Raw genomic sequence first — 17,318 nt, forward strand, 5'->3', positions numbered from 1 at the left:
CTCGACTAACCCCGCCACACAAAATGCTAAACTTCAAATGGCGCATCCAGACATACATAGCAGAGTCTGGCCTTCCCTCCCTGTCCGCCACTGACAGCGCTTCCTTAGAGTTGCCCTTTACTATAGAGAACTGCGTGCCGCTGTAAAAAAAACAAGTCAGGAAAGGCCCCGGGCCCAGAAGGATGGACAATGGCCTATTATACGTGGTTCTTGGGATCTCTCTCTCCTCATCTGATCACTAGCCTTAACGAGAGATCTAAAGGCTCTGCTCTCCCAGGAGACTCCCCGCGAGCCCACATATCAGTGATACCTAAGGGGGAGAAAGACCCCGCACAAAGTGCATGTTATAGGCCTATAGCCCTGCTCAACGAGGGTACTAAGCTGTTTGCGAAAATGCTTGCATCCAGATAGTCTCCACAGGGATTATCCACCCAGATCAGGCAGGGTTCATGAGGGGAGAGAAGCCAGGGACAACACAGCCAAGGCATTGAGCCCAATACATAGAGTCAGAATTAAAGGTCACCCTCTTATGCTACTGTCCACCGAGGCGGAGAAGGCATCCGATAGAGTGAACTGGGATTTTGTGAATGAGACTAGTCCTAAAATCCAACATGTTACGCTGGATATCAGTATTATACCCAAAGCCAATGTGAAAGTGAATGGGGTAGTCTCCAAGAGCTTGTTATACGCAGTGGTAGGCGTCAGGGAGGTCCATTATCTCCTCCGATCTTCATTCCTACACTAGAACCATTTCTGGGGAAAAGCCGGTCTAATGACACTATTGAGGCTCCTTGTGTTCGGGGTTCTTCAGGTAAAATTGATGGGTTTTTTCCATTAACAAACCAGCCAAATCTTGGCCTACTCTAATGGCGGAGTGCAGCACATAGAACGACCGCTCCAATGTTAAAATCAATTGTGCCAAATCAGAAGCCCTGAACATGAATAACTCTCAGTCTATAGTGGCACCCCCCCCCTAAAAGCAGCTTTTAGCTTTAAGTGACAGTGATAAAGTATCTGGGGATATTACCACCAAGTGACACGACATTATTCCCTTAATTTCCCTAAATTGCTGAAGATGGACGAGAAATGCCTTTACACGGTTCGGCAGAAGAGTGATCGGTAAAATGCACATTCTGCCTCGGATCCTGCCTGTTATCCCGACTGCTGACCCCTCGTCCGTCTTTACAGATCTTGCCACGGCTCGGATGAAGTCTATCTGTTCCGGTAAGGAGCACACTGCATCCTCCCAAGTCCTCTGGGGGTATTGCCTTGCCTGACTTCAGATTAGAGCTCTGGACTGGTGCAGGGATGGAATGGAGAAGGCCTGGATCAGGATGGAACAAAGTCTCATAAACATCCCTCTAGGACGAGCGGACGATGGTCGTAGAGCGGAGTCCACAGCATTATGCAAGAGACACGTTTCCAGCACAGCGCATCGGGTGCCTCGATACTCTGGTGTTTTATTAGTGATTTTCTTGCTCGTCAGTCCATCCTCAGGAATCCATGTTTCCATTCAGGGACAGTAAAGGCCCCGTTACACTTTGTGATGCACCAGCGATCCCGACCACGATACGACCCGGTCAGGATCGCTGGTACATTGCTAAATGGTCACTAGTGAGCTGCCACACAGGCAGATCTCACAGCGATGCAGCAGCGATACAGCGGACGATACTCACCTGTCAGACGTGGCGATGATGACGTCCTCCACCCGCGTCCACACAACGCTTGTCAGCGCCAGCAGGAAGCTCCCAACGAGAAGTGGAGCTGCGCGATCAGCGACAGACAACAGGGGAGCGGGTCGTAAGTATCACACATAGCGATATCGCTAGCAATATCGCTGCTGCGTCACTAAATCGGTGATGCTTTTGTGATGTTGCTAGCGATATCGCTATGTGTAAAACCCCCTTAAGGCCAGACAGGAGATTGCTAAAGGTAAATGTAAAGCAATCATCCTATGAATCCATTGCTCTCCCAGACTAGGCCCATTGTGTGGAGGGAGAGAGTAGACGCAGGGGCGCCGTCACCACAGGGGGTCTCACATCAGTCCCAGGTGATGGAATACGCTTTGTTCTATGAGCTAAAGGAAAATGTTTAAAGGGGTTGCCGGGCTTTTCACATAATCTCAGTACATATCTGGGCTACAGAATTATGACAATAAGTAATTTACTTTCTGTCACTAGTTTGCAGGGTTTTCTAGTTTTGCACGAATTTCCCTCCTCACTAGTTTCACTTTCCATAGATCACTGTTCAGTGTGTGTCTGGGGGAGGAGCAGCTGCTCTCTGCAGTGAGGGAAGGAATTACTGATAATGAGTTATGTATTGTAATCATGGAGTGGCCCAGAATACAGGACGGTTTTCCCTCCTCACTAGTTTCACTTTCCATAGATCACTGTTCAGTGTGTGTCTGGGGGAGGAGCAGCTGGGTGGTCTGCTCTCTGCAGTGAGGGTAGGAATTACTGATAATGAGTTATGTATTGTAATCATGGAGTGGCCCAGAATACAGGACGGTTTTCTCTCCTCACTAGTTTCACTTTCCATAGATCACTGTTCAGCGTGTGTCTGGGGGAGGAGCAGCTGCTCTCTGCACTGAGGCTGCTAGAGGGGGAGGATTTGTTACTGTGTGAGGAGGGCTTCTTCATGTGGAGGGGGAGGGTCTGTAGCTATGGAGGGTGGGGTTGTTGCTATAGAGGGCAGGTTTGGAGTAGAGTAGGAGGAAACGACCAGTTCTCATTTCAATGCCAGAACACCCCCCCCTTGGACGTTCTGTTTAGAATATCTAGAAAACCGTGCAAACTAGTGACAGAAAGTAAATTACTTATTGTCAGCATTCTGCAGCCCAGATATGTAGTGAGATTATGTGAAAAGCCCGGACAACCCCTTTAATGGGGAGGGAGAAAAAGACACAGAGGCAACAATCAGGCAGTGTTGGAGTGACTTCGAAGGGAGAGGATCCCAGCTGGGCTGGATGGATGGATGATCTATGGAGTTTTGCAGACTGATTGTTGGCTGGAGGGGTACCCATGAGCAGGGCTGTGGAGATGGTAGCCTCCGACTCCTCCATTTCCATGGCACAGACTCCCTCATACAGGGCTCATGTTTAAGTGATACATTTCCTGCAGTAAAATGATAACATCAGGCTTTCAATCATTATTATGATGCAATAACCAAGCCATTTAGAAAGAACATAAATATATTTATTAGAACACAACTTCAGAACAAAGAACTTTTTCATACTTACAATTATACACTCTACAGTAAGAGGGGGGAAAAGCCATTTTCATCAAAAACCGTCCTGAGTAGCGTGTGTGCAGTGTATGAATGTGTCCTGAGAAATAGAATCACCTCCATCAGATCCTCCCTCAGAGGACCTCACATCTGACCTCATTATTCTAAGGCCAGAGAACAACCTCTCTACAGTAATGTGTGTTGGTGGTAAAGCCGTAACCACATGGGAACATCTCGAACAATCTCAGGGTGTGAAGGAATTGCCTCGTGCACAGTCAGTGTTGATGAACGGTTGAACTCTTCTACTCCTTTGAAAGCAAGTGAAAAATTTTGGTGAAATCTGGTCACTGTTTTCTATGGGAGTGGAATCTTGTTCCTTGAGGCAACGCTTTGCCGGCTCCATGTCGTCCAAATACTTTTCGAAATCAAACTCCTCATCTGATGAGGATGAAGAGACAGCAGCAGCAGCACTGGCAGGACCAGAGTCCTCTTGCTCTCGGCCGTCCTGTAGGCCTCTCATCCTAACTGCTACCTCAGTCAGAGCTTCTTCTCCTTTAGTAAGCTGTTGATCATCCAGCAATATCCGATGACTCGGGTCCACATAAACAGCTGCCTCCTCTCTGGGACAGGCAAATAACAAGTTTTCCACTCCTTTATAAAAACACCAGGAGTTAAATCCTCAGCTTGTAATTTTTTAGTCACCGGTAAATGGGTGATGAAGCAATTCCTTCAATTCAGCCACCTGTGTCCATTGACCTTCATGTAGTGTTACCTGAGGGTTCGCCATATCTACAGGGAAGGGTTTCAGCTCAAGCAATCGCTCAATCATTAATTAAGTGCTGCCCCACCGAGTTGCTTGATCGACAATTGCCCCTTTCCCAGCACGTCTCTTCAAGATGGAATCAATTTTAGGAGTTCTCGCAGCAATAACCAATTTCCTCACTTTTCCAATCAGATTTCCAGCATGTCCCTCTTGCAGACTGTCTCTTATTGCCAGCTGCAGCGTGTGCACAACACAGCGCATGTGATGGATAGGAAGGAGGTGTGAAGCAGCTTCAACAAGATCATCTATTTCTACAGTATAATGTTCTGTTCTTCTGTAGTAATATCTGTTTGTTCCTCAGTTACATGAATAACACTGTGGCCTTCCATCTCATACTGAATCCTAAATGTTCCTCTAGCTTCTCATGACTCTCATTCATCAGTGTCATTGTACTTATGTGTGAAGCATTGTCCGTCACAATACCAAGAACCTGTTCTTGTGCGAGTTTGTAATCTTGCAGAACTTTTTCCACTAAGGCCTGGAGAAACTGGCTGCTGGGAGGAACTTTAGGATCTTTTACTGCCAACGTGTTGGTAACAATTTTTGTTGTCACAACCATCGAACGTTGATGGCAAAATCGTTCACTCTGTGACGTGTGCAGGCATCCAGTGTAAGAAACATGAAGCGTCTCTTGAGAGTCTTTTTAAGATCTTCCTTTTGGTTAAGGGCTTCTTCAATCACTAATTTTCTAATACTTTCTCTTTCCAGAGAAACACCAAGTTTGCGGCCATTTCTCCATTAATAGTAAAAGCTGGTCGTGCCAATAGTGATAATGGTACACCGTCCTTCACAACAAGCTGGAGGAGCTGTTAGACATATCTGCTGTCATTGTTACAGTAACTTTGTCACTTACAAAATATCTAGTAGCTGATGTCTGAGACGCTCTTTCCTCCTCCTTTGCTTGGCGGGAAGTGCTGTGATCTTTCTCAGTCACAGCTTTGTAAACTTCTGGGTGGCAGCGCTGTAAATCTCTTTGTAGTTCGGAAGCTCTTGTAGGAGTATTTTTATCACTGCCTGAGTATGCACTGATTTTGGCATCACAGCATTTGTTTCATCTGGGTCACTTATACACTGACATACAAAATGTTTTTTTATCTTGAGTGATTGTGAAATGCTCAAATACAACTGACATCATAAGATGCTTCTTAGACATTTTAGAATTATGTAACACCGGCTCTAAAAAAAATTTGTCCTGTGAAAAAAAAAGGTATATTGGAATTCTTGCAAGATTAGGGAATCATGCACTGTATAATTTAGGATAGAAATAAAACAATCTGCATAAATCAATAGGACAGATGATCGGTATAAAGTTTGTAAAATATGTTGTTAGCTTTAGCCTGAACTTTCAATGTCAGGCTTGTCTCGGGGTACAGCTCACTAAATGCTTCACATCATATTTCTTCACAGTCTATGAAGAGGGGAGGGAGCATGTGTGTGCTGAATCCTATTCCAGAACACTCAAATATAGATGTCCTCATCGATCCCGTTACTGTATTTCTGAATTTGAGATGCTAGAAAACAGTTTTTCCCCTTATATTCTATGTATAATGTATAAGTCATCACAGCAGCTAATTTCTCCAATTATGAGCTAAGAGGACAAACAAACTAAAACATCAAGCATACAACAAATACTGGACTATTGATTTATGCAGTTTATTGAGAGTTTAGATTAGCTTTAAGAAGTACTTACCTTAATCCTGCTTTCCTGTTCACTCCAGAAGTTCTGAGATGAATGTAGGCATTCCTTCCCTGTGTGTTTGTTATTTTTCCCCTTATCTGTAGAGGAGGAGCTTCACTACTTATCATGATCATAAACTGCAGCACAGATTCATCTCAGCTAAAAGTCTAGACCCGAGATCAGGAATAGGACAGACATTTATAGGACATTTCATAACTTTCCCAAATTCCTATGAAAAAATATTCAGCACATTCTGCATTGAACTACTGTACCCAATTTATTATATATTTTAGGAGTCGGTATATTTTATACCGACTCCAACTCCACCAAAATGGCCTTCAACTCCACAGCCCTGTCCATGAGCTACGGTCAGGATATCCATCATCTGTAGGAACATAGGCTGTGACTGCACACTCTACCGGCTGGAGATACCAAAAGCTGTGGGCCAAGCAAAAGTTGTGAGACAGTGGGTATTGCCTGGAACGGAGCCAGTGGATCTACCGATCTGAGGTGGGAACTTGTGGACCGAGGACATTGTATGTCGGCCATCTACCTGGATTTGTTGCACAATCATGGATGTATGGAATAAAAACAGTTGCATCGTTAACCTGCCTGGGGGATTTGTTATAACCCACGACCTCAGATCTTCACACTTTGGATCGCGGCACGATGACTAGCTTTTGAGCATCTTGAGGCACACAGTTTTTCACACAACTGTATAGAGGCGATAAGACCCTGTTGTGTCATGAACCGCGCTCCTCCAGTACTATATACATATATAAAATATTATAATCAGACCCCGCTGTGGTGATGTTGGGGGTCCGCACCTGTAGTGAGATGCGGTGGTGCTTCTCCTGGAGGACGGTCGCCAGGTCCTGCAGTTTGTGGTTCTCAGTGAAGACCTCCTTGTTCTGCGCTCGATGCGTCTCCTCCACCCGATCAGCGTCTGGGGGGCACAGAATACGCGGTTGACATCCCATCATGCTCTCTGCGCTGCGCCAGGACTCGGGGTCACTTACCAGCACTACACTCGCACAGCTTCTGCATCCGTCCGTGCAGCTTGCTGGAGGTCTCGAGGACGCAGGACACTGCTCGCTTACTGAACTCCATGCGATCCTGCAGCTGCAGCTCCATCTCCTCCGGGGTGCTGCACGCGAGGGTGGCCAGGAAGGTCAGAGAGGATTCTGGAAGAACGCCGGGGGAGGTCTGCGTTGGAGGAGCTGCTGGGGGGGCTGAGGACTCTGCAGACATCGAAGAGCAGTGGTGAGATCCATGGATGCTGCGACAGGACCCCCGATACAACACACAGCAGATACACAATGGCTGCCACCTGCCGACAGTCCAAAGCACACAACACCTTCCATTATCCAGTGCTACGGCCTCAGAGAAAGGACTACAACCCCCAACAGAAACTCAACCTACCGCACGGCCCAGAAGTCTAAGGGAGGTGAGGAATTAAATGCTGCAGAGGAAGAAGCTCCTGGTAACATAAGGGTTAATGGCCTATATGTATCAATGCCCAAGATGCAAAGTCACCGACCCCCGCCTCCATCGTCAGTATCTGGTGACCGCCCGTCCCCTCCATCGTCAGTATCTGGTGACCGCCCGTCACCTCCATCGTCAGTATCTGGTGACCGCCCGTCCCCTCCATCATCAGTATCTGGTGACCGCCCGTCCCCTCCATCATCAGTATCTGGTGACCGCCCGTCCCCTCCATCATCAGTATCTGGTAAATGCCCATCGCCTCCATCGTCAGTATCTGGTGACCGCCCGTCCCCTCCATCATCAGTATCTGGTGACCGCCCGTCCCCTCCATCGTATCTGGTAAATGCCCGTCGCCTCCATCGTCAGTATCTGGTGACCGCCCGTCGCCTCCATCGTCAGTATCTGGTAAATGCCCGTCGCCTCCATCGTCAGTATCTGGTAAATGCCCGTCGCCTCCATCGTCAGTATCTGGTAAATGCCCGTCGCCTCCATCGTCAGTATCTGGTAAATGCCCGTCGCCTCCATCGTCAGTATCTGGTGACCGCCCGTCCCCTCCATCATCAGTATCTGGTGACCGCCCATCCCCTCCATCGTATCTGGTGACCGCCCGTCGCCTCCATCATCAGTATCTGGTGACCGCCCGTCGCCTCCATCATCAGTATCTGGTGACCGCCCGTCGCCTCCATCATCAGTATCTGGTGACCGCCCGTCGCCTCCATCATCAGTATCTGGTGACCGCCCGTCGCCTCCATCATCAGTATCTGGTGACCGCCCGTCGCCTCCATCATCAGTATCTGGTGACCGCCCGTCGCCTCCATCATCAGTATCTGGTGACCGCCCGTCGCCTCCATCATCAGTATCTGGTGACCGCCCGTCGCCTCCATCATCAGTATCTGGTGACCGCCCGTCGCCTCCATCATCAGTATCTGGTGACCGCCCGTCGCCTCCATCATCAGTATCTGGTGACCGCCCGTCCCCTCCATCATCAGTATCTGGTGACCGCCCGTCGCCTCCATCATCAGTATCAGGTGACCACCTGTCGCCTACATGTAATATGTGTGATGAAAAAGAATAGTGGGGGCCCTCAGGGGCCAAAGCTGGGGAAGGTCCAGCATCTCGGATTCACAGTAAATGTAAAACGGGTGACATATAATTTCTTAACTTATTTTTCCTTCTACATCAACGACCCCCAAAGTCCAGCGGATGTTAGTAACAATGAGGAGTCCTGGGGGTGATGATCCGGCCCCGGAGCCCTGACCTCACTTCATCCGTCTGCCTGGGATCACATGGAGAGATCCCTACAAGCCTCATACACAGAAGACCTGGGGGTGATGATCCGGCCCCGGAGCCCTGACCTCACTTCATCCACCTGCCTGGGATCACATGGAGAGATCCGCACAAGCCTCATACACAGAAGACCTGGGGGTGATGATCCGGCCCCGGAGCCCTGACCTTACTTCATCCACCTGCCTGGGATCACATGGAGAGATCCGCACAAGCCTCATACACAGAAGTCCTGGGGGTGATGATCCGGCCCCGGAGCCCTGACCTCACTTCATCCGTCTGCCTGGGATCACATGGAGAGATCCGCACAAGCCTCATACACAGAAGACCTGGGGGTGATGATCCGGCCCCGGAGCCCTGACCTCACTTCATCCACCTGCCTGGGATCACATGGAGAGATCCGCACAAGCCTCATACACAGAAGACCTGGGGGTGATGATCCGGCCCCGGAGCCCTGACCTTACTTCATCCACCTGCCTGGGATCACATGGAGAGATCCGCACAAGCCTCATACACAGAAGACCTGGGGGTGATGATCCGGCCCCGGAGCCCTGACCTCACTTCATCCACCTGCCTGGGATCACATGGAGAGATCCGCACAAGCCTCATACACAGAAGACCTGGGGGTGATGATCCGGCCCCGGAGCCCTGACCTTACTTCATCCACCTGCCTGGGATCACATGGAGAGATCCGCACAAGCCTCATACACAGAAGTCCTGGGGGTGATGATCCGGCCCCGGAGCCCTGACCTCACTTCATCCACCTGCCTGGGATCACATGGAGAGATCCGCACAAGCCTCATACACAGAAGACCTGGGGGTGATGATCCGGCCCCGGAGCCCTGACCTTACTTCATCCACCTGCCTGGGATCACATGGAGAGATCCGCACAAGCCTCATACACAGAAGACCTGGGGTGATGATCCGGCCCCGGAGCCCTGACCTCACTTCATCCGTCTGCTACCGATGGCCGAGGCGACAGGCGGTCACCAGCTACCGATGACCGAGGCGACAGGCGGTCACCAGCTACCGATGACCGAGGCGACAGGCGGTCACCAGCTACTGTCTGCAGAAGGATTGGAGAATTTGACTGGACGCTTCTGACTCCGCTGCACTTTGCCCTCTGACATGTTTGGCGCCGTGTTAAACACTGGCTGTAGGGAGCGGCGAGTCCTGGTCCTGAGGGGTGTGACAGGACTCTCCCCGGAGTAATCAGACATTAGCAGTCGCACCCCGGTACCTTTGCAGTCGGACGTCTCTGTGAGCGGCTCCTCTGCAGCCTCCAGTTCGGTGGGATTCTCGGCTTTCTCCGGTGGCGCCTCCACCGCAGCGCCGGGATCGGAGTCGTAGCGCTTTAGCAGCAGCTGTACGTTCTCATCCAGCTGGAAAGAGGCGTGAGAATCAGCAGAGCACGGAGCCAGCCCCTTACTGTCCTGCCAAACCTCCCATGACTGTCCCTTGCCCCCCCAATCTTCTAGCTGCCGAGCCCCCTCATTTCCACCCTCTCCCGTGGTCTTCGCTCACCTGGCTCCAGTAGCGGTTGACAATTAGCAGCGTGGCGTCATCTGTGGCCTGTCGCTTCTCCAACTTCTCTATCTTCTCGCGGAGCTCGTCCTCCACCCCCTGACGCTGCTCCAGACGCTCCGCCAGCTTCTTGTTCTTAAATTGTAAGACCTTCATGTCCATCTCCTCCTGAGAGCAGAAGTCATCAGTGAAAGGGCGGCCGCCGGGGGGAGGGGCGAGAAGGACGCTGGGCCAAGAGGAGGAGGGGCCACCAAGGAAGAGGGGAGGACAAGCGAGAAGGCTGCTGGGGAGATGGGGCTAGGGGAGAGGAGGAGGAGGAGGGGCGAGAAGGACGCTGGGCGAAGAGGAGGAGGGGCCACCAAGGAAGAGGGGAGGACAAGCGAGAAGGCTGCTGGGGAGATGGGGCTAGGGGAGAGGAGGAGGAGGGGCAAGAAGGACGCTGGGCGAAGAGGAGGACGGGCCACCAAGGAAGAGGGGAGGACAAGCGAGAAGGCTGCTGGGGAGATGGGGCTAGGGGAGAGGAGGAGGAGGAGGGGCGAGAAGGACGCTGGGCGAAGAGGAGGACGGGCCACCAAGGAAGAGGGGAGGACAAGCGAGAAGGCTGCTGGGGAGATGGGGCTAGGGGAGAGGAGGAGGAGGAGGGGCGAGAAGGACGCTGGGCGAAGAGGAGGACGGGCCACCAAGGAAGAGGGGAGGACAAGCGAGAAGGCTGCTGGGGAGATGGGGCTAGGGGAGAGGAGGAGGGGCGAGAAGGACGCTGGGCGAAGAGGAGGACGGGCCACCAAGGAAGAGGGGAGGACAAGCGAGAAGGCTGCTGGGGAGATGAGGCTAGGGGAGAGGAGGAGGAGGAGGAGGAGGGGCGAGAAGGACGCTGGGCCAAGAGGAGGAGGGGCCACCAAGGAAGAGGGGAGGACAAGCGAGAAGGCTGCTGGGGAGATGGGGCTAGGGGAGAGGAGGAGGAGGGGCGAGAAGGACGCTGGGCGAAGAGGAGGAGGGGCCACCAAGGAAGAGGGGAGGGCAAGCGAGAAGGCTGCTGGGGAGATGGGGCTAGGGGAGAGGAGGAGGGGCGAGAAGGACGCTGGGCGAAGAGGAGGACGGCCACCAAGGAAGAGGGGAGGACAAGCGAGAAGGCTGCTGGGGAGATGGGGCTAGGGGAGAGGAGGAGGGGCGAGAAGGACGCTGGGCGAAGAGGAGGACGGGGCCACCAAGGAAGAGGGGAGGACAAGCGAGAAGGCTGCTGGGGAGATGGGGCTAGGGGAGAGGAGGAGGGGCGAGAAGGACGCTGGGCGAAGAGGAGGACGGCCACCAAGGAAGAGGGGAGGACAAGCGAGAAGGCTGCTGGGGAGATGGGGCTAGGGGAGAGGAGGAGGGGCGAGAAGGATGCTGGGCGAAGAGGAGGACGGGCCACCAAGGAAGAGGGGAGGACAAGCGAGAAGGCTGCTGGGGAGATGGGGCTAGGGGAGAGGAGGAGGGGCGAGAAGGACGCTGGGTGAAGAGGAGGACGGGCCACCAAGGAAGAGGGGAGGACAAGCGAGAAGGCTGCTGGGGAGATGGGGCTAGGGGAGAGGAGGAGGAGGAGGAGGAGGAGGAGGAGGGGGAGGGGGAGGGGCGAGAAGGACGCTGGGCGAAGAGGAGGAGGGCAAGCGAGAAGGATACTGGGGAGATGGGGCTAGGGGAGAGGAGGAGGAGAGGGCACCGAGGAGAGGGGGGCGCTGAGAAGAAGTTGGGGCGAAGGGGGGCACAGAGAAGGGGCAAGAGGGAGAGCAGAGGAGGAGGAGCTAAGGGAGTACTGAGGAGGAGGGATGAGGGTGGTGCGCTGCTAAGGAGGAGGGGCGCCAGGGAGCAGGGAGACGGGTGTGGGATGCACCAGGGAAGAGGGGTGTAAGATGAAGGATGCGCCGAGAAAAAAGAGGCCAAGGGGGATGCACGAGGGCAAAGGAGGAGGGGCGCAGAGGAAGAGAGGCGAGGGATGCGCTGGGGAAGAGGGGTAGGAGCGAGGCAGAGGAAGAAGGGCGAGAGGGAGTGCAGAGGAAGAGGGACAAGGAGGAGAGGAACAGAGGAAGAAGGGCGAGAGGGAGCGCACAGGAGGAGGGACAAGGAGAGGAACAGAGGAAGAGGGAGGCTCCGAGGAGAAAGAGGGAGCGCAGAGGTCTAGGGGAGTGCTGGGTAAAATAGGCGCCGTGGAGGAGGGGCGAGGGAGCGGCCGAGAAAGACAGGCGAGGGACGCACCCGGGGAAGAGGGACGCACTCACCGTAGAGGAGATGCCGCCCAGGCGAATGGGCTCGATCAGCGTTGTCGGCGTCTTCTCGTCATGGTTGGGCTTCTTCTCCGGGGGGCCGGACACTCCGTCCCCCGATGCTCTCTTGTTACCGGGGGCGGACATATTGGTCCTGGTTGCGGTCACTTCAGCAGATGCGGTGGTAACTACGCGGTCGATGTGTCATATCTACAACCAGTAAACAGAGGTGATCACTGACATCACCGCGTCGTATCCTTGACAACCCCACCAACACCCCCTGAAATCACAAGGAGAAGTCATCTGAGTGCAGCACAATATACAGAGAAGGCAGCGAGGAGACAGCGAGGAGGCAGCGAGGAGGCAGCGAGGAGGCAGCGAGGAGGCAGCGAGGAGACAGCGAGGAGACAGCGAGGAGACAGCGAGGAGACAGCGAGGAGACAGCAGGGACTCAGCATCGGCTGCAGTTGTGTTAAAATCAAAGCAAACGATGAATGACCTGCTGCCATGTAGTATAACTCTGTCCCCCCAGCACTGATAGGCTGCTGTCTGTATACAGTACATGGGCGTGGTTATACAGAAAGCTGCCAATCACTGCTAGGGGAGGGGTTATACACAGACAGCAGCCTATCAGTGGAGATGGGCGGACACCTTGATGTTCGGCTGGACGTCGCGGGCTGGACGCTGCGGATGTATGCAGCGTCCAGCCCACAACGTCCAGCCCGCGGCGTCCAGCCGAACATCAAGGTGTCCGCCCATCTCCACTGATAGGCTGCTGTCTGTGTATAACCCCGCCCCCAGCAGTGATTGGCAGCTTTCTGTATAACCACGCCCATGTACTGTATACAGATGTTACAGCGTTTTATGAAATCCCATATCCACTATGTGTTCAAACACGCGGGGGGGGCGTAAAATTGGCTTAATTTAAAAAAGGGAATCTTTTCAGATTTCCACATTGAATACAGGGGCGCCGCGCGGCTCACACAAGAGACAAGGTTTAATTAAATATTATAACTGATTCGTTCACCTTCTACGCTTCTCTGGTCACAGGTCTCCATATTCTTTTTCTTGTGTGACTTTTATCATATAATTTTTATATTGCATGTATTATAATAGGATATTCTAATTGTGGGCATTGTCCGACCAATCATGCTCAGCATCCTTGTGTATAATTATGTGCTTCATCTAGTGCAGGGTCCCCAACTCCAGTCCTCCCGGCCCACCCACAGGTCCTGTTCTCAGGATTCCCCTTAGTATTGCTCAGGTGATAATTGCCTGGAGGACTGGAGTTGGGGGAACGCCGCACTAGTGATGGCCTCGCCGTGGGCCTGGAGGACTGGAGTTGGGGAACGCCGCACTAGTGATGGCCTCGCCGTGGGCCTGGAGGACTGGAGTTGGGGAACGCCGCACTAGGGACGGCCTCGCCGTGGGCCTGGAGGACTGGAGTTGGGGGAACGCCGCTCTAGTGACGGCCTCGCCGTGGGCCTGGAGGACTGGAGTTGGGGGAACGCCGCACTAGGGACGGCCTCGCCGTGGGCCTGGAGGACTGGAGTTGGGGAACGCCGCACTAGTGATGGCCTCGCCGTGGGCCTGGAGGACTGGAGTTGGGGAACGCCGCACTAGTGATGGTCTCGCTGTGGGCCTGGAGGACTGGAGTTGGGGAACGCCGCACTAGTGATGGCCTCGCCGTGGGCCTGGAGGACTGGAGTTGGGGAACGCCGCACTAGTGATGGCCTCGCCGTGGGCCTGGAGGACTGGAGTTGGGGAACGCCGCACTAGTGATGGTCTCGCCGTGGGCCTGGAGGACTGGAGTTGGGGAACGCCGCTCTAGTAGACAGATCTTGACGAAGACTGCAGAGTTGGGACGCGCTGATCCGACAACAATGTGTTTTTTTGCGTGACAACTTTGTGCCGTCCATGTTTGAAATAATGGATGAAAAGTTATTTTTTAGGCTGCTCCTCTCTGGCTGGAGCCTTCCCTCCTGTGGTTACGTATGTTTGCTTCAATGGAACCGAGCTGAGTGCCAGCTGTCTAACGAAGAGTCCACACAGTGGTGAGCTGACTTCACAGCCCTTCTGGCTTTCCTTATCTTGTGAGCATTTCTTAGTCGTGCACCCCATTACTGTGTTATCCCCTGAATATACACAAGGCAGTAACCCTAACCCTTTCATGATTTTTTATTGTCGTGGCTTATTCCTCCTTTTTGTCCTCATGTTTCTACAAGGTTCAGTGAAATTAATGATTATTCACAAAGACTGAATAAAGCAGCGACTGGGTCTGATCATGAATCCGCTACCAGCTGTAAGAAGACGGCCTGAAAGATCTAACGATACAGCCGAGAACATGGCCAAGGAATTAAGGTGGGCTCGAACCACAACGAAGACGGATGAATCCAAAGAGATGATCCCGGGAGGTCAGCGCCAGGTTTAGTGATCCGCGCCAATCTGAGCGGAACGCTCTCCTGACCCAGCGCTCACTGCAGCCGTTATTAAGGATGAGGGTCTGGAATCGACAACGCCAAATGAAGAAAGGAAAGATTGGCAAAACTCGGAGGAATTTAACACTTTGAAAGATCGTTTAAAAGGAGAACATGTCCAAACTGGAGAATCAGATCATGGAGGTGAAAACGAGAAAATCCACCAGAGACACTCAACGTTATACGACGGATAAGATCTACGACTGGCGCCCTCTAGCCTTAAAAAGAGGTTCCAAACAGGCAAACGTTACACAGGAAGGGTTAACGTCACTGATCTCAATGACTCCTCTGACTCTTCAGGGGCTTCTATCTGGAGCAGAGCTCCGACACCTAACAGGAGCCCTAACACTAAGGCTGTGCGCACACGCTGCGGACTGGCCTGCGCTTTCTCTGCGGACTGGCCTGCGCTTTCTCTGCGGACTGGCCTGCGCTTTCTCTGCGGACTGGCCTGCGCTTTCTCTGCGGACTGGCCTGCGCTTTCTCTGCGGACTGGCCTGCGCTTTCTCTGCGGACTGGCCTGCGGATTGGCCTGCGCTTTCTCTGCGGATTGGCCTGCGCTTGCCCTGCGCTTTCTCTGCGGATTGGCCTGCGCTTTCTCTGCGGATTGGCCTGCGCTTTCTCTGCGGATTGGCCTGCGCTTTCTCTGCGGACTGGCCTGCGCTTTCTCTGCGGACTGGCCTGCACTTTCTCTGCGGATTGGCCTGCGCTTTCTCTGCGGACTGGCCTGCACTTTCTCTGCGGATTGGCCTGCGCTTTCTCTGCGGATTGGCCTGCGGATTGGCCTGCGCTTTCTCTGCGGATTGGCCTGCACTTTCTCTGCGGATTGGCCTGCGCTTGGCCTGCGCTTTCTCTGCGGATTGGCCTGCGCTTTCTCTGCGGATTGGCCTGCGCTTTCTCTGCGGATTGGCCTGCGCTTTCTCTGCGGATTGGCCTGCGCTTTCTCTGCGGATTGGCCTGCGCTTTCTCTGCGGACTGGCCTGCGCTTTCTCTGCGCTTTCTCTGCGGATTGGCCTGCGCTTTCTCTGCGCTTTCTCTGCAGACTGGCCTGCGCTTTCTCTGCGGATTGGCCTGCGCTTTCTCTGCGGATTGGCCTGCGCTTTCTCTGCGGATTGGCCTGCGCTTTCTCTGCGGATTGGCCTGCGCTTTCTCTGCGGATTGGCCTGCGCCTTCTCTGCGGATTGGCCTGCGCCTTCTCTGCGGATTGGCCTGCGCCTTCTCTGCGGATTGGCCTGCGCCTTCTCTGCGGATTGGCCTGCGCCTTCTCTGCGGATTGGCCTGCGCCTTCTCTGCGGATTGGCCTGCGCCTTCTCTGCGGATTGGCCTGCGCCTTCTCTGCGGATTGGCCTGCGCCTTCTCTGCGGATTGGCCTGCGCCTTCTCTGCGGATTGGCCTGCGCCTTCTCTGCGGATTGGCCTGCGCCTTCTCTGCGGATTGGCCTGCGCCTTCTCTGCGGATTGGCCTGCGCCTTCTCTGCGGATTGGCCTGCGCTTTCTCTGCGGATTGGCCTGCGCTTTCTCTGCGGATTGGCCTGCGGTTTATCATCTCCACAATGGAGCAGGTGTAAAACCGCTGCGGAATCCGCACAAAGAAGTGACATGCTGCGGACTAGAAACTGCAGCAAATCCGCCTGGAAAACTCTACAGCCTGCGCACAGCGGTTTTGGTTTTCCAGAGAAAGTAAAGGTACTGTACACTGCAGCAGAATCCGCAGCGTGTGCACATAAAAAAAACCCGAGAAGACGTGCGGGGCGTGAACACCGGAGGAGGCAGACCTCAGCCACGCTTCCGGAACCGCCAGCGGTTCCATCATCTCTGATGATCACATTTCTCTCCTGGGTAAAGGACTTGGTTTTGCACCATCTAAAGATTCTGACACTTTTTCTACTATTTAGGACGTTAATAAATGAGCCGGTAACCTGACTATTAAATGCCATTTATTGTCAGAAAACACTTCTTCTCTACCGGAACTTTAAAAAGGGCAATCGTCCACGGACAGCTTCAGGAGTCTGTCTGAACCCAAGGCGATGCTACATTGGAGTCATGTATGGACAGAGCTTCCATCAGTGAAGACTTTCCCACCAGTAACCCTAACCCACCAGTAACCCTAACCCTTTCCCACCAGTATCCCTAACCCACCAGTAACCCTAACCCACCAGTAACCCTAAACCTTTCCCACCAGTATCCCTAACCCACCAGTAACCCTAACCCTTTCCCACCAGTAACCTTAACCCACCAGTAACCCTAACCCTATCCCACCAGCAACCCTAACCCTATCCCACCAGTAACCCCAACCCACCAGTAACCCTAACCCTTTCCCACCAGCAACCCTAACCCTATCCCACCAGTAACCCCAACCCACCAGTAACCCTAACCCTATCCCACCAGCAACCCTAACCCTATCCCACCAGCAACCCCAACCCACCAGTAACCCTAACCCTTTCCCACCAGCAACCCTAACCCACCAGTAACCCTAACCCTTTCCCACCAGTAACCCTAACCCTATCCCACCAGCAACCCTAACCCTATCCCACCAGCAACCCTAACCCTATCCCACCAGCAACCCTAACCCTATCCCACCAGCAACCC

At 53.3% G+C, this 17,318-nt stretch overlaps 1 protein-coding gene across 1 annotated transcript in view; it reads right to left on the minus strand.

Annotated features, from left to right (window-relative positions):
* Nucleotides 1-17,318, minus strand: part of RNF40 (ring finger protein 40) — a 37,893-nt gene that overhangs the window by 11,473 nt on the left and 9,102 nt on the right. The window contains exons 2-6 of the mRNA XM_073546289.1: nucleotides 12,272-12,466; nucleotides 10,020-10,187; nucleotides 9,736-9,877; nucleotides 6,746-6,967; nucleotides 6,554-6,672 (exon numbers count right to left, since the gene is read on the minus strand). Of these exons, the coding sequence (XP_073402390.1) occupies nucleotides 6,554-6,672; nucleotides 6,746-6,967; nucleotides 9,736-9,877; nucleotides 10,020-10,187; nucleotides 12,272-12,403 (783 nt within the window). The 5' untranslated portion in view covers nucleotides 12,404-12,466. The remainder of the gene's footprint in view (nucleotides 1-6,553; nucleotides 6,673-6,745; nucleotides 6,968-9,735; nucleotides 9,878-10,019; nucleotides 10,188-12,271; nucleotides 12,467-17,318) is intronic.

The sequence above is a fragment of the Dendrobates tinctorius genome, unplaced genomic scaffold, assembly GCF_039654945.1.
Source record: "Dendrobates tinctorius isolate UK_male_01 unplaced genomic scaffold, ASM3965494v1 ptg000146l, whole genome shotgun sequence".
Lineage (NCBI taxonomy): Eukaryota > Metazoa > Chordata > Amphibia > Anura > Dendrobatidae > Dendrobates > Dendrobates tinctorius.